Source organism: Macrobrachium nipponense, chromosome 47, assembly GCF_015104395.2.
Source record: "Macrobrachium nipponense isolate FS-2020 chromosome 47, ASM1510439v2, whole genome shotgun sequence".
In the NCBI taxonomy this organism is placed as follows: domain Eukaryota; kingdom Metazoa; phylum Arthropoda; class Malacostraca; order Decapoda; family Palaemonidae; genus Macrobrachium; species Macrobrachium nipponense.
In genome coordinates, this window is record NC_087222.1 from 26,547,076 (window position 1) to 26,569,958 (window position 22,883).

Genomic DNA, 22,883 nt, shown 5'->3' on the forward strand with positions numbered 1-22,883 from the left:
TAATACTATATTCCAGTTCCAATTCCTAACCTTAGGCCAATAATTTACTATTACAGGCAGTCCCGGGTTACGACAGTCTCGGCTTACGAAGTTCCGAGGTTATGACGCCTACAACACTCATCTGACAGATGAAATATGACACCTAAAATGCAAAATAATCAATATTGACAATGAAGTTCTTACAGGAAGGGATGAGCCAGCCTGGCGCAAAGCGCCTGATTTTATCCGAGATCATTCCAGGCGCCAAACGCCAACCAGGCGCCAGGCGCCAGCTAGGATGGAGGATACAAACAAGTGTGAGGCTCCTGCCAGGCACGAAGCGCCTACCAGGAGTGAAGCGCCTGCCAGGCGCCTACTATGCATGAAGAGCCTGATAGGCGCCAGGCGCCAATTAGTCAAGATTCGCCTATGGGCAGGTGTAGGGAGACAATATCTCTTAGTCCCTCACCTGTTAGAAGTTCTTCTTCGACGGAAAGGAAAAGGTCCAAGGAAGAGACAGGCGAAAGAAGGGAGCATTCTCCTTCCGATCCTCTCGACTTAAGAGGAAGTATCGGAAGATGAGGTAATTAACAAAGAAGGACTGTCGAACCTATAAGGTTTCTTACTCTCTCCTTCTGGAAGAATATGGAGATTCTTTGACTCCAGCTGCTCCTCCTTCTCCGCGCTCTCTATTTTCGAGCGCTAAATCTCTAAAGTCTTCGTCCTTCCTTAAGATGAGACCGGCCATATCGATGAAGAGGGCCCTGCAGTCTCTAGATTCCTGGATTAAAACTAAAAAGGAACTGGGGAGGACGGTCTTTTGTATGCCTCCGGCCAAACTGACGGGCAGAAGAGGCATATGGTATGAGACTGGAGAAAATATGGGATTGTCTCTGCCTACTTCAGCTGAATCAGACTTCTTGAGTCTCGTAGACTCCTCGAGAAGGCACGCTTTAAACTCTGCCCAAGCAACATGGGGCCTTTTGGAAATGGACCATCTCCTCAAGGGGCTTTTCCATGTCCTTGTTGGAGGTTTTTAATTTCTTGGGGTTTTTGGCCAAAAAAGACCCCATGAAGAGGAAGGCCGAAACCCAGGGATTTGCTTTACATAGCATACTTGACATGCATTGACCAAAGCAGTTCAGGATGGTTCGGCAGAGGTCTCCTCCCTCTTTGGTGCGGGATGTTAAAGAAGAGGGCAGTTTATAGTGCTTTCCTTCACTAAGGCCGTCTCTTCCTTCACAGAGAGCCGCCTTGCTGTTTGCCCCTCTTTTCAGAGCATTTGTTCCCTTCTCAGTTGGTGAAGGACATTTCACATTCGCTAACTGAGAAGGCGGACCCAAGATCTCCTCAGGCAGGTTCATCGAGAAGAATAGGCCTGTGGCCAATGAAGAGAAGAAAGGGGCTCATCCACCGCAGCAGCAGCCCTTTCGAGGAGGCCCTCCTGCTAGAACAATTTCCAAAAGAAAGACTACGGAAAGAAGAGGAAGAGCTTCCTTCCGACCCTTTAAAAAGGGGAAATGAGAAAGTGATCCTCCAAACACCAGTAGGTGCCAGGTTACAAGAATTTGCGGAAGCCTGGGCAAGCATAGGAGCCGACACATGGTCCATGTCGGTCATCAAGAAGGGATATTATATCCCATTCAAGGACAGCCCTCCCTGACATCAACACCGAGGGAAACTATCCACCAGATACAAGGACCCTGTACTGATGGATACTCTTCGTCAAATGGTGGAAACAGATGGGACAAAAGGGCAATCGAGCTGGTACTGGACCACAACTCCCCGGGGTTTTACAATCGCCTTTTTCTAGTAGCGAAAGCTTCGGGGGGGTGGAGACCAGTACTAGATGTAAGTGCGCTGAACAGATTTGTAGAGAAACAGAAGTTCAGTATGGAAACGTCTGCTTCAGTCCTTGCAGCCCTTCGCCAAGGAGATTGGATGGTGTCTCTCGATCTTCAAGACGCCTATTTCCACGTCCCGATTCATCATTCATCGAGAGGAAGTACCTTCGTTCATGATGGAGGGAAGGATCTATCAGTTCAGGGCCCTGTGGTTTGGCCTGTCCACGGCTCCTCAAGTCTTCACAAGTATAATGAAGAATGTAGCAAGACATCTACATCTGATGGGAATAAACATCTCCCTATACCTGGACGACTGGCTCATCAGGGCCAGATCGCAGAGACAGTGTTTGGAGGACCTTTCAACGACATTAGACCTGACAAAGTCGTTAGGATTGATCGTGAACCTCGAGAAATCTCAGATGATCCCCAGCCAGAACATGGTTTATCTGGGGATTCGGATGGATTCTCGGGGTTTCCGAGCGTTTCCTTCTCAAGAAAGAATATCAAAAGGTTGCGCTACAGTCTCCAGCTTCTTAGGGAAGGAGCGCAGTTCAGCGAGGGAATGGTTGAGCCTTCTGGGGACCCTTCCTCGCTGGAACAGTTCTTCCTCTAGGAAGACTGCATCTCCGTCCTCTACAGTTCTTCCTGAAAAGGAATTGGAATTGGAAGACAGGACAGCTCTCAGATACATATCCGATTCCTGTAGAGGTGAAAAATCACTTGGTGGTGGTTACCCCCTCTAGAGGAAAACAGAGGTGTGTCCCTGGAAGTTCGGAACCCGAACCTGATATTATATTCAGACTCAGACGCGTCGGAGACGGGTTGGGGTGCAACCTTAGGATCGAGAGAAGTGTCAGGCACCTGGTCAGAAGAGCAGGTGTCATGGCACATAAATTGCAAGGAGCTCTTAGCCATTCATCTTGCGCTAAAGGGCTTCGAGCAGATAGTCAGAGACGGGATAGTCCAGATAAACTCCGACAATACCACCGCTCTGGCTTATGTAAGAAAAACAAGGAGGGACTCACTAGCTCTCTCTACGAAACTGACAAGAGACCTTCTGATTTGGGCGGATCAAAGAAATATAACTCTACTGACGGTAAGGTTTGTCCAAGGGGAGAGGAACGTGAGAGCGGACAGGACTGAGCAGGAGGTTCCAGGTCCTTCCCACAGAATGGACCCTCCACTCAGAAGTGTGTCAGATCCTTTGGTCTGTTTGGGGGAAGCCTCAAATAGACCTGTTACCACGTTCCTCTCCAAGAGGATAGACACCTTTTGCTCTCTGGCAGACGACCCCAGAGCTTTTGCAGTAGATGCCCTTCTCCTAAATTGGTCCGGACTGGATGTTTACGCTTTTACCCCATTCAAGATCCTGGGGGAAGTGATCAGAAAGTTCGTGGCCTCGAAGGGGACAAGATGACTCTGATAGCCCCATATTGGCCAGCCGAGATTGGTTCACAGAGGTAATGGAGTGGACGGTGGACTTCCCAGATCTCTTCCAAACAGGACAGATCTGCTCAAACAACCCCAACACTTGAGAGGTACCATCAAAACCTCCCCGCTCTTGCTCTGACTGCCTTTCGACTATCGAAAGACTTGTCAGAGCGAGAGGGTTTTTCTGCAAGGCCGGGGTAAGCGCAATCGCTATGAGCCCGCAGATCATCTACTATGCGAGTTATACCAATCGAAGTGGAGGTGTTCAGAAGTTGGTGTAGGTCGAAGAAGCTGTCCTCCTCCAATACCTCTGTGACCGAGATTGCAGATTTCCTTCTTTTCTTGAAGGAGAAATCGCATCTTTCTGTACCAACCATCAAAGGATACGGAAGTATGCTCTCGGCCGTTTTCAGGAACCGAGGCCTAGATTTGGCCAACAATAAAGATTGCACGATCTCATTCGTTCTTTTGAAACATCCAAATCAAAAGAACCTAGAGTTCCGAGCTGGAATCTGGACGTGGTCCTAAGATTTCTGTCTTCCGAAAGGTCGAACCACCTCATAGGGCTTTCCTTTCGGGACGTTACGAGAAAGTGCCTATTTCTTTTGTCTCTCGCTACGGTGAAAAAGAATCAGTGAGCTGCACGCCCTTGAGTCAGAGTGGGCTTCAAAGGAGACTCTGCTATTTGTTCATTCCAGACTCTTTTTCTTGCAAAGAATGAGAATCCCTCGAAGCCCTGGCCCAGGAGCTTCGAGGTAAAGGGCCTGACTAGCCTAGTAGGTAGAGAGGCAGAGAGGTCTCTTTGCCCGTCAGAGCGCTTAAATTCTATCTGGACAGAAAGAACAGATGGGGGGGTTCGCAACACGGTCTATGGTGCTCGGTAGAGGACCCCAAAAGACCGATGTCGAAGAATGCCTGGCCTTCTTTGTAAGAAGCGTAATTACTGAGGCGCATAAGAACTACCCAGATGACTCTTTTAAACTCTTGAGAGTGAGAGCTCACGGAGTAAGAGCTATCGCAACGTCTATGGCCTTCCAGAGAAATATGTCGCTTAAGAATATCTTGGAAAGCAACATATTGGAGGTGGGCAACTCAGTGTTTGCATCTCATTACTTGAAGGACGTGTGTGTAACGTACGAAAAATGTTTTTCTCTAGGTCCGTTTGTGTCAGCGGATACGGTCCTGGGTATTGGAGCAAGCGCCGATCCTTAATTTTGTGTACATAACCCTCTAGTTGGATACGTTCTTGACTTCCTGCTGGAAGACGTGTCAGATGTCGCACAGGCGGCCGTCACTTCGGTTCAGTAAGGAACTCCAGTGGGTATCTGACTATCAGAGGGGTACAATTTTTTTTTTGTACTTTAGTGTGTGCGTATTGACTGTGTATTTCGAGTTATGGTTGTTTGTGAAGAGTTTAGGGGATAACTCTTGGCATCTTAGAACTAACCACAGGTGTTAGGATCGGGTGATCGGGATCGGTTTGTGTGCTCCTTAAATAAGGCATGTTGTTTTATAAGTGGATTAGCACCCATTGACTAATGCCAGTCAGGCTCTGCTGAGTAAGCGGATAAGACCCATCGACAGAACCACAAGAACTCTTGGCCACAGATCACTATCTCGCTAAGGCTCTTGAGGTGAAGCAGACTCCTAGGCAGTAGCCACGAAGTCTTCCACCTAATCAGGTAGGAACCAAGGTCTATAAATACCTACAACATATGTTGTTTACCTGTCTATTCAGTAGTTAGCTGTCTCTTACCCTCTGCCAAAGGGTGTCAATCAGCTAAGTATATATCTGACAGGGAAGTTGAATGTATGAAAATGATATTGTTATGATACAATAAAGTTTCATACATACTTACCTGGCAGATATATACGATTGATGGCCCACCCAGTCCTCCCCGCAGGAGACAGGTGGAAGAGAGAAAATCTGATAGAAAATGGGGAATGGATCCTAGTCCTGCCACCCAGAGCAGGGCGGTAGATCACCTGACCTACCTGTAGCGAGTGCCGCGAAATTTGAATTTCTGTCGGGACGACGGAGTCTATAGCTAAGTATTTATCTGCCAGGTAAGTATGTATGAAACTTTATTGTATCATAACAATATCATTTTTTTTTATGAAAATGCCATAAGAATGCAGTTTACATAGTTTTCAATGCACCCAAAGCATTTAAAAGTAAGGTTTTCTTAGGATTTTTGACGATGTCATAACCCGGTGACTGCCTGTATTCCGTTCCAATTCCTAGATCTCTTAAAAGGCCAAGCACCATTGCTGTAGCCTTTCAATCTAATAAGTCAACCTGTTTTTGTTGATTTTTCCTTTTCTGTTTTGAGCCTTTGGCTGCTTCCTCTATAAGTAGATGCCATTGTAGGCTTGTTTCCGGCACTTTTTATTTTCATTAACATGCAAATTCTCATAATTTATTGTTAACAAACAGATTTTTACTTGCGTCACAACAACTTGAATCAGATGCACCAAAGCAGTTAAAAAGTGTTGTAAGGTCCAACTTTGTATAGACAGTTTTTCTTTAAAAAAAAAAAAAAAAAAGAGTATCATACACACACATTAAATATTTATTCATGCAACAAGAAGTACTTCGGTATCACAAGTGTAATCAAAGAGAAACCTGTCAGACCCACAGGAGGAAAAGACGTAATATATTTTCGTAAACCCTTTTAGTGTTTAAAATGATGAATATACTGTACAAAATTCTAATTGTTGGATTAACTCTTATAGTCAAGTGATATCATGCAGATGTCATCCTTGAGACTATGATGTTAAATGAAATCTTAGAAATAAAAATCCTTTTTTGACAGTGGGTAGGACAGGGAGGACATCTTGGGCATTGGAGGATGGTTTAACTTGATCTCATCTGCAAATTGGACAGAGTTTAGAGAATTGTCTTTGTTGCAAGTCTGAAATATAAAAGCACAACACTTTTTTCTTTTTTTAAATATGCATTAAACTAGAACAAATAGCTATAATATATTTATCTTTGGAAGAGAAGTTTATAATTCATGTTCTTGGTGAAAAAAGAATTTGTAAAATTTTATGTTTTTATACATGCAACTTACCCGGCAGATATATACTTAGCTATAGACTCCGTCGTCCCGACAGAATTCAAAACTCGCGGCACACGCTACAGGTAGGTCATGGTGATCTACCATTCGCGCCGCTGGGGTGGGGGTATCCGGAAACCATTCCCGTTTTCTGACAGATTTTCTCTGTCGCCGGGAACGGCAACAACTGTTGTGGTTCCCTCCTGCATGGAATTCTGCTCGTTCGCCGAGAATTGTTGGATTGATTTTGGTGAAGTACTCTGTTTTTTCTCTGGCTTGGCATACGCTTGTTGTGGACTGTTTTAGGATTGGTTTAGGTATTTTCTCTCATGATGGCTGACGTTAAGGTAACACCTAAGTTTAGGGTGTGTGCAAGGGACGAATGTAGAACTAGACTTCTGAAAGCAGAGATAGATCCCCATACAATTTGTGCTAAATGTAGAGGTTCTGAGCGTTCTTTTGATAAGACTTGCGCTGAATGTGAGGGACTGACAGACACAAGGATGGAAGGATTTATCTTCTTATATCAAGAAAAGAGAGAAAGATAGAGCTAGGAAAGCTTCCGCAAGAAGCTCGAGTAGATTTTGTTCATTTGAACCTGAGTTAGAAACTAACAAGGTAGATGATAACGTTTCTCCCATAACCTCAGCCCCTTCTCCCTGTGTTGAATCTAAGGATTCGTTTTCAGAGATGGAAATCATGAGATCCTCGATCAGGGAGCTTCAGGAGCAGCTAAAAGCTATGGAGGCGAAAGGTAAGAGTGTCAGTGAGTGCAGTGACCCCAGTGCAGTGGAGGGGGCGTCTGATCGGCTCCGCATTGCTCCTAGGCCTAGACCTCTTTCAAACTCCCAGGACCAGGGGAGGAGGAAAGTCCAAAGCCGCAGGGAGGATGTGGAGCATCCCCAACGATCAGGCGCCCCTTCGGCAGATCCTGAAGTAGCGACCCAGGCTGCCCTGGATAGCCGTAGAAAAGGCATCCTGGAAGAGTGCTTTTCTGCTTTGGACTCCTCCTTGTCTAGGCGTGGATGGAGCTCTGCCTCGAAGTCTCGTCCTTTGAAGAGATCGTGGGTTTCGCCGAAAAAGACGCTCTTGATTCAAGCCCCGAGCACTTTCCTGAGGATTTTCCTTCTTGTAGTAAGAAGTCTAGAAGACTGTCTCCAGCTCCTCAAGATCCTACTAAGCTCTTCCTGCTTAACCTGCAGGAAGAGTTATCCTCCCTGGTAGGCGCTCTCCATAAGGATTCGTCGCGAAGGAAAGACGCCTCCCTTCCAGTGAAGAGAGTTGAAGTTTTCATCTCCTAGTAAGCGCTCTTCTCCTTGTAGAGGAGACGTATCTCAGTCTAGCAGGCGCTCGTCTCCTGAGAGACCCTCTCGATCTCCCTTTAGGCGCTCCCCACCTCCGTACAAGAATGCTCCGCGCAGACAGCTCGAACCCCTTAGGAGCTCTTCTCTTCGCAGTAAAGTTCCCAGCAGTAGCCGCTCTCAGAGGAGACGCTCAGCTACTTTTTTACGAAGAGAACAGGAGTCGGACTCCTCTACTGAGGATCATGGCAAGGCGTTTTTTCAAAGAGCCTATCAAGGAGCCAGGATCTTGTCAGGCGCAGGGAGTTGAGTGAGCCCAGGAGCCTTTAAGGCATCAAGAGCACCTCAGGCACCAGGAGACTAGTAGGCGCCAAGAACCTAGTAGGCGTCAAGAGCCTGCCAGGCGCCAGGAGTCGAGTGAGAGGCATCAAGAGCTTATCAGGAGCCAGGAGTAAAGCAGGCGCCAGGAGTCAAGCAAGCGCCAGGAGTCAAGCAGGCACCAGGAGTCAAGCAGGCGTCAGGAGTCAAGCAGGCGCCAGGAACCTAGCAGGCGCTTAGGTTTGAATAGGACCCCTTCGCACTTTATGAGCTCTTCAGAGAGTAGTAGCCCTTCGCCTTGTGAGAAACAGGTTACTGAGAAGAGATCTTCTACCTTTAGGAGCTCCCTCGCGCCTTGCAGTAGCAAGCATAGGTCGCATGGGAAAGCGACTCCTTCTTATGACAGAAGTCCCGCTACTTCTCAAAAGCCGCTCCCCTTCGAAGGGCTCTCCTGCAGCTGGAGGTTTAGAGGAAGTCTCGGATGAGGAATTCCCAGTTGATGTAGTAGTCTCTGACTATAAAAGACTGTCTTGCTTTTTGTTGAAGGAGTTTGGTTGATACGCTTCAACCAGCTGATCCGCCCTCTCCAGGTTCTTTGCTTTCAAGTACGAAGTCTCCGAAAGCCTCCTCATTTGTGAAAATGTGTCCTACCTTAAGTATGAAGAAGGCATCAAAGGATTTGGAGAGTGGCTTCGCACTAAAAGAGAAGCAGGCAAGACTGTTTTTCATGCCCTTCTTCCAGGCTGACGGGAAAACCTGGAAGATGGTATGATACCAAGGAGCCTATGGGCTTAGGGCTTCTTCCTCTGCAGATGCAGACTACGCTTCTCTGGTCGATTCGCAAGGAGGCGCACTCTACTCTCAGCTAAAGCTACATGGGGGATGTGCGCGAGCTAGATATCTCTCCTAAAGGGCCTCTTCAGGACACTGGAGGTGTTTAATTTTATGGACTGGTCTCTGGGAGCCCTTGCGAAGAGAGCCCAAGATCCCGAATTCGTCAGCATGGAGGAGCTCGCTAGCGTTTTAGCTTGTTTAGATAAGCGGTGATGGACGGTTCGGTTGAAGTTGCTTCCCTTTTTGGCTCGGGGGTCTTAAAGAAGAGGTCAGTGTATAGTTCTTTTCTGACCAAGTCAGTCTCTCCTCTTCAGAGGTCGGCCTTGTTATATTCACCACTCTCTAGCCACCTCTTCCCACAGGACACGGTGAGGGATATAGCGAAATCCTTAGCTGGCAAGGCTACTCAGGACCTCCTTACACAATCAGCGAAGAGGTTCAAGCCCGCTGTTCCCTTTACAAAGAAGGAGAAAGCACCTCTTCAACAACCCTTTCGAGGAGCCTCTTCTCCCTCGAGAACCCCTTTCAGAGGTAGGAGACCTGACACCAGAGGAAGACCTTCCAGGAGACCTGTCGGGAAGGCAAAATGAAAAAGAAGGTCCTCCAGATATCTGTAGGCGCCAGACTTTCGAACTTTGCCAGAGTCTGGGCGCAGAGAGGGGCGGACAGCTGGACCCTCTATCCTCGAGAGAGGATACCTGATCCCCTTCAGGGATTATCCTCCCTTAACAAAACTCCAACGAGTTGATGGCAAGATACAAAGATCCTGTCAAGAGTCAAGCTCTCCTGCAAAGCAGTAGGACCTTATGCTGCAGAAGAGGGCAATTGAACGGTTCAAGATCTCCATTCACCAGGTTTCCACAACCATCTGTTCCTGGTACCCAAAGCCTCGGGCGGGTGGAGGCCGGTTTTAGACGTAAGTGCGCTGAACTTCTTGTGATTCAGAAGAAGTTCTCGATGGGACTTCTTCCTCTGTGCTTTCTGCTCTTCGTCCAGGGGACTGGATGGTATCCCTGGACCTTCAAGATGCATATTTCCATGTGCCAATTCACCGGCATCAAGGAAATATCTCAGATTCATGTCACAGGGAAAGAGTCTTCCAATTTCGAGCACTTTGCTTCGGACTGTCGACGGCCCTCAGTCTTCACGGGCATCCTAAGGAATGTGGCACATTGGCTGCATTTGAAAGGAATCAGGATCTCGATGTATTTGGACAACTGGCTAATAAGAGCAAAGTCAAAGGTTCAGTGTCTGGAGGACCTTTCGGTAACAGTAAGAATGACACAGTCGCTGGGACTCCTAGTCAACCTCGAGAAATCCCAGCTGGATCCCCAGCAGAGCATAGTCTATCTGGGGATTCAGATGGATTCTTGGGGTTTTCTAGCGTCTCCATCAATAGAGAGGATAGAACGCTGCCTTTCGAAGGTTTCAGTTTTCATAGGGAAAGAACATTGCTCCGCGAGGGAATGGATGAGCTTGCTGGGCAACCATCTCCTCGTTGGAGCAGTTCGTTTCCTTAGGAAGACTGCACCTAAGGACCCCTTCAGTATTATCTGAAGGAGAACTGGGATCAGAGTTGCCCAGGACCTAGAAGACTCGTTTATAATCATGGACAAGATCATGCAAGGTCTATGGTGGTGGCTGGACCCGAAGAACTCAGCCAAGGAGAATCTTTACACATACAGAGCCCTCTCCGAGCGTTGTTTGCAGACGCGTCGGATTCAGGATCGAGCAACGTTGGGCTCGGAAGAAGTGTCAGGCACCTGGGAAGGAGCACAGGTGTCTGGCACAAACCAAAAGGAGTTGAAAGCCATTCACGTTAGCACTCATCCACTTTCAAAAGCAGATCTCAGGGTTGATCATTCAGGTCCAATTCGGACAACACGACAGCCTTAGCGTTTATCAGAAAACAAGGGGGAACCCATTCATTCTCCCTTTACGAGACAGCGAGGGAGTTGCTGCTTTGGGGCTCAGGAGAAAGAAATCTCTCTCCTCACCAGGTTTATTCAGGGAGAGAGAAAACGTTCGGGCGGATCTGCTAAGCAGAAAAAACTAAGTCCTCCCCACCGAATGGACCCTCAACCCTCAAGTGTGCTAACAATTATGGGGGTGTGGGGTAAGGCCGAACATAGACTTGTTCGTAACCAACTGGAACAAAAGGTTAGAGAATTATTGCTCCCCGATCGCGGATCCAGAGCGATAGCAATAGACTGGCCTCCTGATGGATTGGAAGGGCATAGACGATACGCTTTTCCCCCCCTTCAAACTAGTAGGGGAAGTAATAAGGAAGTTTGCTTCATCAGAAGGAGCGAAGCTGACTTTGATTGCTCCCTTTTGGCCAGCCCTAGACTGGGTTACAGAGTTTACTGGAGTGGATGGTGGATCTTCCCAGATCACTCCCACTAAGGAGCGATCTTCTCAAACAGCCCCACTTCGACAGGTATCACAAAAAAACCTCCCCGCTCTAAGTCTGACTGCCTTCAGACTATCGAAGGACTTGTTAGAGCGAGGGGGTTTTCTCGCGAAGCTTCGAAAGCAATCGCAAGAGCCAGGAGACCATCCACATTACGAGTGTACCAGTCACAACGTATCCTCTTCCAGTACCTCTGTAACTGACATTGCTAATTTTCTTCTTTACCTTAGAAGAAAGTGTAACCTAGCTGTCTCAACGATCAAGGGGTACAGAAGCTTGCTGGCCTCTGTTTTCAGGCATAGGGGGCTGGATTGTATCAGACAATAAGGACCTACACGATCTTATTAGGTCTTTCGAGACCTCAAAAAGCCAAAAAGCCAGAACACCAGGAATCCCAGTTGGAATTTGGATGTAGTCCTTCATTTTCTTATGTCAGATAAGTTCGTACCTGCTAATAAGGCCTCCTTTAGAGATTTGACAAGAAAGTCTCTGTTCCTTTTAGCCCTAGCAACGGCAAAAAGGGTAAGTGAACTTCAAGTGTTTAGAAGGCAGAGTGGGTTTTAAGAAGGAGGCTGCAATTTGTTCTTTTAAGCCTCTCTTCTTAGCAAAAAACGAGAATCCATCAAAACCATGGCCAAGAAGCTTCGAAGTGAAAGGGCTTTCTTCTCTTACGGGGAAGAACAAGAGAGGACTTTATGTCCGGTAAGAGCCCTTAATTTTATTGCAAAGGAAGTCTCTATTAGGAGGTACGAAGAAAGTCTTTGGTGCTCGGTCAAGGATCCGACAAGATCTATTTCGAAAACGCTCTGACGTTTTTCATTAAAGACGTGATTAAGGAAGGAAACGCACCTTTCTTGTGGTGATGAACAGTTTAAGCTCCTCAGAGTGAAGGCGCATGAAGTTGAGAGCCAATGGCGTTTCACAAGATGTGGTCTCTTCAAGCGCTAATAGAGTCCACGTATTGGAAGTGTAATTCGGTATTCGCTTCTCACTACTTAGAGATGTTAGAGTTTACTTATGAGAACTGCTTCTCACTAGGAGCTTAACGTTTCCGCAGATTCAGTGCTGGGAGGAGGAGCTGAGGTTAATCCTAATTAGTTTAGTTTATGTCTTTTTAGTGTTATGGTGTTTGGTTTTTATGGTCGATTGGAAGAGGGCATAGGAAATAACCCCTTTCAATTCCGAGATCTAACATGGTTAGGAGGTTCAGGTGGTCGGGATTAACTTGTGGTTTCCTCTTTGTGTATTGTGTAGAACCTAAAGCTCTGTCATGTAAGAGGGCTAGCCCCCAGTTGATACGATACAGGTCAAGCTCTGTCATGTAAGCGGGTAGGCCCCCATTGGCACGATCCAGATAGGCTCTGTCGCGTAAGCAGGCTAGCCCCCATTGACATGATCCAGAAGGGCTATTCGGTTATAGGTCTCTACCTCGCTGAAGCTCTTGAGGCATGCAGGCTCAATGACAGTAATCATTAAGTCTTCTGCCCAAACCAGGGTCAGAACCAAGGATTGATATCCTACAACAATTGTTGTTTTCCCGTTATTATTTTTAAATTTCTGTGTGTATTTTGCTGTCTCTTACCCTCCACCAAGGGTGCCAATCAGCTAAGTATATATCTGCCGGTAAGTTGCATGTATAAAATGATATTGTTAAGATACAATAAAGTTTTATACATACTTACCTGGCAGATATATACGATTAATGGCCCACCCAGCCTCCCCTCAGGAGACAGGTGGAAGAGAAAATCTGTCAGAAAACGGGAATGGTTCCGGATACCGCCACCCAGCGGCAGGAATGGTAGATCACCTGACCTACCTGTAGCGTGTGCCACGAGTTTTGAATTCTGTCGGGACGATGGAGTCTATAGCTAAGTATATATCTGCCAGATAAGTACATATGTATAAAACTTTATTGTATCTTAACAATATCATTTTTTAATATTTATGTATGAAGTGTAAGTTTCAAATTTGCTTATAGTTTGAAGATACCTTCTGCAAAGTACAGCTATTTGACTTCAAATTGTCGCCAAATCCAGCGTTTTATCACGATGAAAATATTCACAGTAAGCAATTAAAAAAATTATTTGCAAGCTCAAAATCAGGAAGCCATAATGGAGTTTTTATCGGTAACAAGTTTGGACCCCCAGTTTAAAAGCGTTACAGAAAACAATATTTTATTTTACGTTGAATTTTGTGTTTTACCAGTAACAAGTTTTGGACCCCAAATTTCATCAAGTAAAACCGTATTTTATTTTTACATTGAGTTTTTTGCTGCTGCAATACTGCATTTTGCATGATTCTTCTCTCTTTCTCTTCAGGATTTTTACGCAAGAAAGCTTCAGCAGCAGTTGACGCTGGTTGAGAAAGATGTAAGTACCTTATACTATAAGATGATTGTAGTTAATATTTCACTGACATTTCAGTTTATTAATCTCTTAATTTCTCTGTTTTTCCATTCACCGATCTCTCTCTCTCTATTTCCCATTGCCTTCTGTAACTTCTTGATTGAACACCTTAATATTCTTTGGAAGCTTCAATTTCAAGTCGGTGGCTCCTGTGGCTATTCCGTACGATTAGGGTTCATCTTCTGAATAATAGTGCTATAATAATTTTTCTTAATGTACTGAAAATGTTTAAAGCCTTTTTATTTTGTTGTATTAGTATCCTAACTATTACAGAACCTTTGGAGTCGTCTCTTACCTCTTGTCAATGATTTCAAGTTACTCGGTCGTCTAGATGATTTTTGGAAGTCATCTTATGGGCTTGGTGTTCTCTGATGCACTATGTTGCTGTTCACCAGAGTATGTTTTTCTGTTGATGCCTACAAGAACAGATTTAGTCTTTTCTCTCTCCAGTAAACACTTCTTACTATAGACACTGAACATGGAAGGCATACTCTTAGAGAATAGGATGCATTAGAGGGGATGTACCCTAAATACTAGGATAAAATGAAGAAAACCAGTCTCTGTATACAATTTACTTATGTATTCAAAGACAGAGGGTACATGTCTGCAAAGAAAATAAACTGGCCACTACCTCATAAAATATTGATCACAGCCATTTTGGCATAACTAAATCTTGTTTATATTAGTCGTGCTGAAGTGGGAACAGCGAAGTATACTGGAAATAGACAGGCAGCCATATTGGGGTGTACTTTTCAGTTTAATGCTGTTAAAACTGACCACTTGTTGATTTATTTATTTTGTGAATACGTATTGTTTTTGTACCCAGAAACAATAGATTACTCAAATTTAACAGGACTAAAGTCATTGTTTACTATTCAAAGGGTTTGAAATAGTAAGACTGATTTAAAATAAGTACGTAGATTAATAGTAAAGCTATTTTTGAAACAATTACAAAAATGCTATTTGAAACAAAAGGCAGAAGAGTTTGAAGTTGAACGAGCTTATTTTCTTTATAAAGTTTTCATTTTAACAAGGTATTATCAGAAAACTCAGATTAATGGGAGTGTGTGTCATTCTACAAAGAATTTGATGCACCAGTCATGTACATTATATTTGGGAATTAAGATGACTAACACTTGCAAATATATTTGTATTAAGTGCTTGATGTACCAGTCATATATATTTTATTTAGAAATTAAGATGAATAACTCTTGTGAAATATATTTCTATTTTAAGTTGTGTTCATTAAAATATTTAAAATATTCAGTTTCTTTTATCAATTCCAGTATGGTGACAGAGAGGCCCGAGAATTATGGTCCAAGCTTCAGTTGAAACTCCCGGAGTACTTCAAAGACATAGAAGTGAAGCCATCTCTTCTCCACGGTGACCTGTGGAGTGGTAATGCTTCAGAAATTGCCGACTGTCCAGGTGATGTATCAAATTTAGTGTACCCTATGAAGACCTATTGTCCTTTTACCTATTGTCCTTTTATGCTTATTCAGTTACCTCCCAAAGATTTCTTTGCGGAACTTCCATCTGATTGTTTTAAGATTCTGGCTTACTGCTGTAAGTGGAAATTGTTTGCTCTAGTGGTTTTGAAGAAATGGAAGTTATAGGTGTAAACATGTCGATGCAATGTACAGACCTTATATTTTACTGGTGTCATTCTGCCTGAACAGAAGAGCATTCAAGGGTAATATCAAGCATGAATAGTGGCTGTGATAATGTTGTACAGGAACCATATACGTAATGGGAACCTTTTCAGAAGGAGGAGGCTTGATAGGAAATTGTAAATTTCAAGATGTCATCGACATCTATGTAAACAGTGTTGTTGCTAGCAACTAGCCAGGTGGCATAACATAATATACTTCTACTTTCTATAAACTTTCTAGGAGATATACAGGTGTACATGGCTATTGCTTGCTTCATATTTACATGAAATATGGTATCAGATCATCTCTTGTGATGATGATATTAATCACTAACAGCTTAATTGAGAAGTATAAAATACATCGTTGTGTTTTTCAGGAAGAATGTAAAACAGTACAGCAACTTTCAGAGATACCGTTTAAAACACTATTTCCCTTTGGTTTGTGAACTTTCAGATACACGCTTTAAAACACTCAAGTTAATTGGTAAATGGCAAGTTAGTAATAATATATTTTACAATCCACATTTCAGTGATATTTGATCCAGCATCTTTCTACGGGCACCACGAATTCGATCTTGCGATCGCTGGCATGTTTGGAGGCTTCAGCAGGAGGTTTTGGGACGAGTACCACAAAGTTATCCCAAAGGCTCCAGGCTGGAATGAGAGGCACAAATTATATCAGCTGTTCCATAACCTGAATCATTGGTAAGGCAACTAATCTATTTATGTCCATGTTTTCAGGTGTATATTTGAGATGCGACAGATTTTATTATTTACTTCAAGTTTTCTTATGTGATCTCGCATAACAAGTCATTGTCATGGATAATCTAACTATTATTTACTTGCTTTGAACAAAATGTTCAACAAATGTCGCATAAAATACTTAGGAAAGTAAGTTTCCCTTTATGACATTCAAATACATTTGTCATTAAAAAGTCAATTAGGATTAGTGTCTGTTTCTAAAAGAATGAAAATCCTTCATCTTTTACGTGGATCATCTTCCGTGAAATCTGATCCAATCATTTTGGCACTTGGTAACAAGGTAGTTAACTAGTGTCAGGTGAGGGTCGTTAACTAACAGGCAGCCCGAAAGTGAAAGGGGGAACAGCCTACTTACTCTACTAACAGCGTCATTTATTTTTTCTTTGGCAGCTTTCCTGAACTACATCTTCCACTCTTCTTCACCATGGCTGCTTTTGAAGATTTTTTAAAAGTATTTCCTAAATTGATTGGCTGATGACTCTGGATTGTTATTTGTTTTTATTACATTCAATGACTGTTGTACAAATGATGATACCTGATGATTGCTCCTCTGGTAAAAATGATCAGCGGAGATATCCAGGGCACGAAAGCGTGTGTGCAAGATTAATGTTCTCCATTAACATTGACTCATTCTTACTGTTCTTTCTGAAGTGGTCAGGAATGTATGCCGTCTCTTAATTCTGAATTGTGGCGAGTGTCTCTTCCTTTCACCTGACCATGGGAAGAAGCTGATAAAGGGATTCTCCCTGCTCTTCTAATCTTCCCTTCTCAATTTCCATTTGTTCAATTTAAGCAATGGATGGTAATATACATGGCCTCTCTCTTTCTCTGGAGCTTCAGTTAGTGTGGTGCTTTTTCCATAAGCCTCCTGCTTTTCTTCATTCACTTATTAACTCATTTATAATGTAATTTATTTACTCTCCATTACTGCGCTGAATGGCTTCTTTGGTCCCAGTGCCTGGGCTTTTGCCCTAAAACTCATACATCCATCCAGTATCAGATCCTGCTTTTCCTGTATCTGCAGAAGATGAAAGAGCTATGTATTAGAACGTCTTGAGTCAGTAAGGATCCTCTCGGTTTCTCATTCCTGTGGGGTCAGTTAACCATGTCTTCATTCCAAGTCTCATTGTGGTTGGAACTTTGTCTTACCATCATGGCTGACTTTGAGTTTCCCTCTGGGTTTCAATTTGCTGAGGCTTAAGATGATAACTTAAGGATTTTGGCAAAGGGATTCAAGATTAACCATCTTTTGGTTATCTTGAACCCTTTGCTAATCCCTTTGGTTTATCTTTGAATCCCTTTTATTTTCCTCATCACTTGCACATGGCAAGTGATTGAGGAAAACTAAAAAACGGTTGTAATTACAAAAACATGAAAATTAAAGCACACAAATTTTACAATTATGTATGATTTGCTAACTGCTATCAACAAATCAGTGTATAATATTCATGCAAGCTTACTTTATATAAAATTCTTAGTGTGTTCTTGAACTAAATTACTCTAAAGTATTTGTATTTTTCATCTGGTAGTAAGAACAAAATTATCTTTTATCATGTGACTCATTCTGTAAAGATTAAAATGTTATGGTTAATCTGTAATGCTAGATTTTATCATTTTAGTTGCCTGAAAATTGGGTGACTGTCAATTAGTTTTGGCAGACTATCAAGATATTCGTTTTCCAGGAATCATTTCGGAACGGGATATCGCAGTGGTAGTCTGCAGTTGATGCGAACTCTCTCCAAGTAGGCTGCAGAGAATGATTCCTTGCAAGAATTGAAGCAGCATGCAGAATCTGCAAAGAAGCAATATTGTACAACTTGAAGATGAGTAAACTAATGAAGAAAGTTTTGCTCTTTGAATGCTAAAAGGAAAACAGTTTTGGACACTGAGCTATGATTAAGCTTGGAATAAATTTATATTTACTCTTGACTGCCTTTCCACCAATTGCAGTGATTTAGTCAAACCATAATCTATACAATACTTAAATCTACTGAATATTTAAGGAAGTTGGTTAGGAAAGCATTTACTTACTTGTGATGGTCTCCTCATACAGGCAGTCCCCGGGTTACGACGGGGTTCCGTTCTTGAGACGCGCTGTAACCCGAAAATCGTCGTAACCAGGAACTTCATAAAAAATCCTAAGAAAACCTTACTTTTAATGCTTAGGGTGCATTAAAAACTATGTAAACTGCATTCTTATTGCATTTTTCATCTAAAAGAACTTCAAATATTGATTATTTTGCATTTTTGGTTTCATATTTCTTCTGCCAGATCAGCATTGTAGGCGTCGTAACCCTACAAATAATTTCTGATGAGTATAATTGAAAAGCGCCTTAACCTCGGAACGTCGTAAGCCAAACCCGTCGTAACCCGGGGACTGCCTGTAGTACTCTTTTCAAGTACATACTCTATTTATACTCCATATCAAAACTTGTAAAGTATACTGTCAGTAAGATTAATTTTGAACATTTTGCATGAATGGTGCCAAACATAAGGACTTGAGTACACGTCTACCCAGCAGGCACTTTCAAAGGACTTTCAGTAAGAGATGAAGAGCGTAGTTTTCCGACGGTAAGTTTTGTATTGATATTAGGTACGTGAGATGTACCATCAGTATTATTATGGCTAAACTATCAAATAATACAGTAATACTTCTGCCAGCTAGTGATCGTTAGTCTAGTTGAATTGGAAACTCTTTTTGAAACCTGACCGCTTTCCATCATACATTCCACTTTGCTGTAACTGTGACATATTCGTTACTTGAACTGTTTTAAGAAATAAGTGTCATCCACTACATATCATAAAGAAATAATAGATCTCTATTTGTAGGTAGTATGTATACAGGACTCACGCAAATTCAAAAGCAGTCCAGTTAATTTGTCTACGTTTTGCTTGCGAAGAAAATGGGAAACTTTACACCAATACTGATCATTTGTTGAGGGCCATCATTTAATGTTACATTTGAAAGAACTTATTTTATTTTATCATCCTTTTATGAATAGACATGCAGCATTGAGTTTCTTTCAGAGGTATATAATAGTAGTTTCTTGCTTGAAAACTGGTACAGCTGCAGTATTGTGATTAAGTGTACCGTAATTTTGAGTCGCTGCACTTTATGTTCGAAGGGTAAGCACACCTAATCCAGTGAATGAACTTTTGATAAGTCTAACTTTAAGCTGAAATGTATCGAGCAAAACAATGGACATGATAGCATCATCTGGTGGAAATTTAGCTTGCAATGCATCTGGGAATTGGTGGCATGATTTTGAAAGTGGTCCAAATATGTAAGATCTACTCTTTACAAATGTGCTTTTCTCAATCTCTTACCTTAACATCCTACTGCTACTTCCCATCTTGGTAACATCTGTCCACATGACTAAAAAATCACTACAAAGTAAAAAATATATAATGTATGTAGCTTTAAAGATGTTTAATATCCCCTTTTAGAAAGGGGTTGCGTTTGTCCAGGCCTCAGTATATTACCTCACTTTCTCGATTAAAATGTTTTTTTATAAGAGTTACAGAAACAATTTACATTAATATGCATTTGGTTAAAGTCTATGCGCGATTTTGTGTATATTTCTTTATGTACACTGCATTTCTTTGGTTACCAATTATTTAAGAATAATAAAAGGTTAAGAAAATGCTCTATGTAGAGTTCTGTGAGGGAAAGTTAGGTTTGAAGTTTGTAAATTAAATAGAACTTTGATTTAACGAACAGCAAAGCATCCATGTTGGTTGAGCTGTGAAAAGGTAGACTAAGTTTGGATGGCAGATAATAGTACTAATAAGTTAAGGTAGGTTTATAAAAAGCTCCATAATATTGAAGAGTGTATGAAATATAAGAAAAAATCCCTGTATGAAATAAATTTAGTATGTTAATGTAAAGTAACTCTCAAACGCCACCCTTAATTTGAATGATGTTTCAGGCTGAATTCCCACAATATTTATTTTCTGTAATGATATTATTCTGTATTCTGTTATGTTTGTAACCTTTGTTACATGCTTTATTTCTGTAATTTTGTTACGCTGTATTTAACAGAAAACATGATTCTGTGTAAGCACACAAAACCAAAACAGTGAAAAGTGTGTAGATGATGTATATTTTAAGGTCCAAACAGTCCAGCAAATGTATAAGAGGCCTAGTCTAAGTCCCCAGTGCTTACTCTTCAAAGCCAATACTGTCAACACAGTTTAACACGAATAAAATTAGTTTTCGTAAAGATTAGTGATTAATGTTAGTACCTAACTTGCTTGTGATATTTTGGTATAGATAAAGAAATGCTGTGATAATTCATGAATGCCTGAGGTATTGAACACAAAAACTGTATGGGAACTGTATTATAATAGTTTCTCTGTATTGCATACTTCCTTTAAACAATATGCTATTGGTCATATGACCATGTTTATCCTATGTCAAGTTTTCCTAATGCTCTATTGTACTTCAAAAGTAGTTCTGTTCCTTGGTAGGTATCCTGATTCATCTTGCAACTATACAAATGTTGAAAAATGCAGCTTTTGTATGTTATAAGTGCAGTTCTTATCTATCAGTATTTTGAAGGCAGCTGCCACAACTGTACAGAACTTCCAAAAGTATTTTAAGTTTTATATGATGCTGTAAAAATGAAATGTATATGTTAGTTGTAAAATTGTAAGTATACTCTACGTATAATCCATGAAACCTAAGTGATAAGTGAAATTATAATTTGTATTAATTCTTATGTGAAGTTTTGACAGCTTAATTTTTTTGAACTATGATGTTAAACACAATGAAAACATATAAGACTAGCATGACTGTAGTGTCAGTGATGTGAAGTATTCATTAAATAAATGGTTACAAAACATTATATATATGCTAGTTTTAAAGTTCCACGCTTAATTATGAGGTCAGAAAATGCACAAATTTAGAATGAATAATAGCATCAATACATGACATTCCACTACTCAACATGCACCTCATAATCATATATTTGTTGTCTTTTCAAATTTGTGGTGATTACGTATAGGTAATACCAGCCCCTGCGATTTTGAAAACTCGCAAACTTCTGGTTTCTAAACGTAGCATTTGACCAGCCCTTAAGAGTAAGTTTGGTTAGGTTTCCAGCAATTTCAGTGATACACCAGTAAACTAAATATGGAACAACTCAGGCTAGACTGGAAATTGTTCTATCAACACCAGTAAAATTGTGTGGCACTAAAGTTGAGTTTAATTTTTGTTGACAGGACCACGTGCAAAATATTGCAAAAGACCTTAGGCTTGAAATTCTATATTAATGTGTAAACCAGCCATTATCTGTATCAAACACTTAATGGAAGTGGTTCCTTATCTAAATATTACACAAATAGTTATACTCACGAGCCGTTACGTTCCCTGACTGGGTAAAAATCTGCGTAGATAATCAGACGAAAATCCTTTTTATTGACGTCATCTAAATGGTGATCTTCGTACGATATTTATCTGCAAGTGAAGAAGATAACAGCTCACAGCTTCTTCTGAAGACGAGAATACCTTTTAATATTTAATTTCACATTTGTATTTAATAACTAGCACATTACTTTACCCGAGACACTGACGTAGGTTAAACTGCGGTGAAACCTAAAGCTATTAAAAGTGAAATTTAATTTTATATATATGTTACATTACTTAACCCATCACTTTGTTTTAGGTTGACATACATGTTAAAATGAAGACGAAGGCTTAAAAAAAAGGTAAGAATGTCTCATACATGAGATAAAGTCCACTCATACCTCATATGTTCCCTCAAATGGATGCATCTCTGCTATACCAAGTGTCAATAATATTTTGTAAAATATAAATTTTCTAACAAAATATCAAATGTTCATGCAGACTAACCATTGCCTTACTTAGTATTACGTATTGTCTTTGTCAGGTTAGCAATGCCCAATCTATTTAGCATTTTGCTCTTAACTCCATCTGCTATCATAGTAATCTGTCACAAATCAATTACTACAGTTATTGGGATTAGAAATACAACAAAGAATAATATATTACTCAGTAATTGTGACAGGAACTTGGCATGAAAAGTTTAAGTTTCACGGGTGGATGGTTCAATTTCACTTTGTACACGTGTATGTGTGTGTGAGGGAGAGAGAGTTTTCTCTAAAATTTATGTATATATATTATATATATATATATATATATATAATATCTATATATATAAATTAATATTATATATATTATATATATATATTATATATTACTTTTTTCCTCTAAAGAATTTTATTCATCAGAAACTTTTTTTCTTTTGTTTTTGACTTTTTGTTTGTTCATTTCTAAACGATGACTGATATTTTAAAAGTAAAAAAAAAAAAACTTTTATCTTAGATCAATAAGAATGAATTTTGAATGATACAAGCAAATGATAATAATAATAATAGTATAGTAATAATATAATAATAATAATATAATAATAATATAAATAATAATAATAATAATAATAATAATATTAATAATAAACCCAGCCACTTTCTTTTAAGAAATGCTTACCCCACCTCAACATCCATGTAAACAAAATAGTTCACACCCATTTTCCCATTAGACTTGTCTCGCAATAAGGCTGTTTTGGCAACTGGCCCCTTTCCTGAGTCCCATTGACGCCTCCCTAACAGCTGCAAGGACGTCTGGGGACCATAGTTCAAGATAATGTGACTTTTGTCCTACAGACGTCCTAGGGATGTGCAGGAACTTTTATTTTTATTATTGGTTTAGACTTCACAATTTCTGTAGAGACTTGACTGGCTAAGAGTCTTAGCCTAAGACTGGCGTGTTTGCTAAAAGACGTTTGGCCTTGCAAAATTAATGGTCAAGGGGAAAATGCCCCAGACCCCCAAATTAACAAAAATAAGGAAATATGGTTTCTATCAA

General features: G+C 41.3%; 1 protein-coding gene and 1 long non-coding RNA gene across 3 annotated transcripts in view; both read left to right on the forward strand.

Moving 5' to 3' along the window:
* The window catches only part of LOC135204808 (ketosamine-3-kinase-like), a 34,594-nt gene extending 13,748 nt beyond the window's left edge, over positions 1-20,846 (forward strand). Inside the window, exons 5-8 of the mRNA XM_064234994.1 lie at positions 13,498-13,548; positions 14,871-15,012; positions 15,766-15,940; positions 17,680-20,846. Coding sequence (XP_064091064.1) covers positions 13,498-13,548; positions 14,871-15,012; positions 15,766-15,940; positions 17,680-17,743 — 432 coding nt within the window. The 3' untranslated portion in view covers positions 17,744-20,846. The remainder of the gene's footprint in view (positions 1-13,497; positions 13,549-14,870; positions 15,013-15,765; positions 15,941-17,679) is intronic.
* Positions 1-22,883, forward strand: part of LOC135204811 (uncharacterized) — a 90,177-nt gene that overhangs the window by 21,723 nt on the left and 45,571 nt on the right. The gene's annotated exons all lie outside the window — the stretch shown is intronic.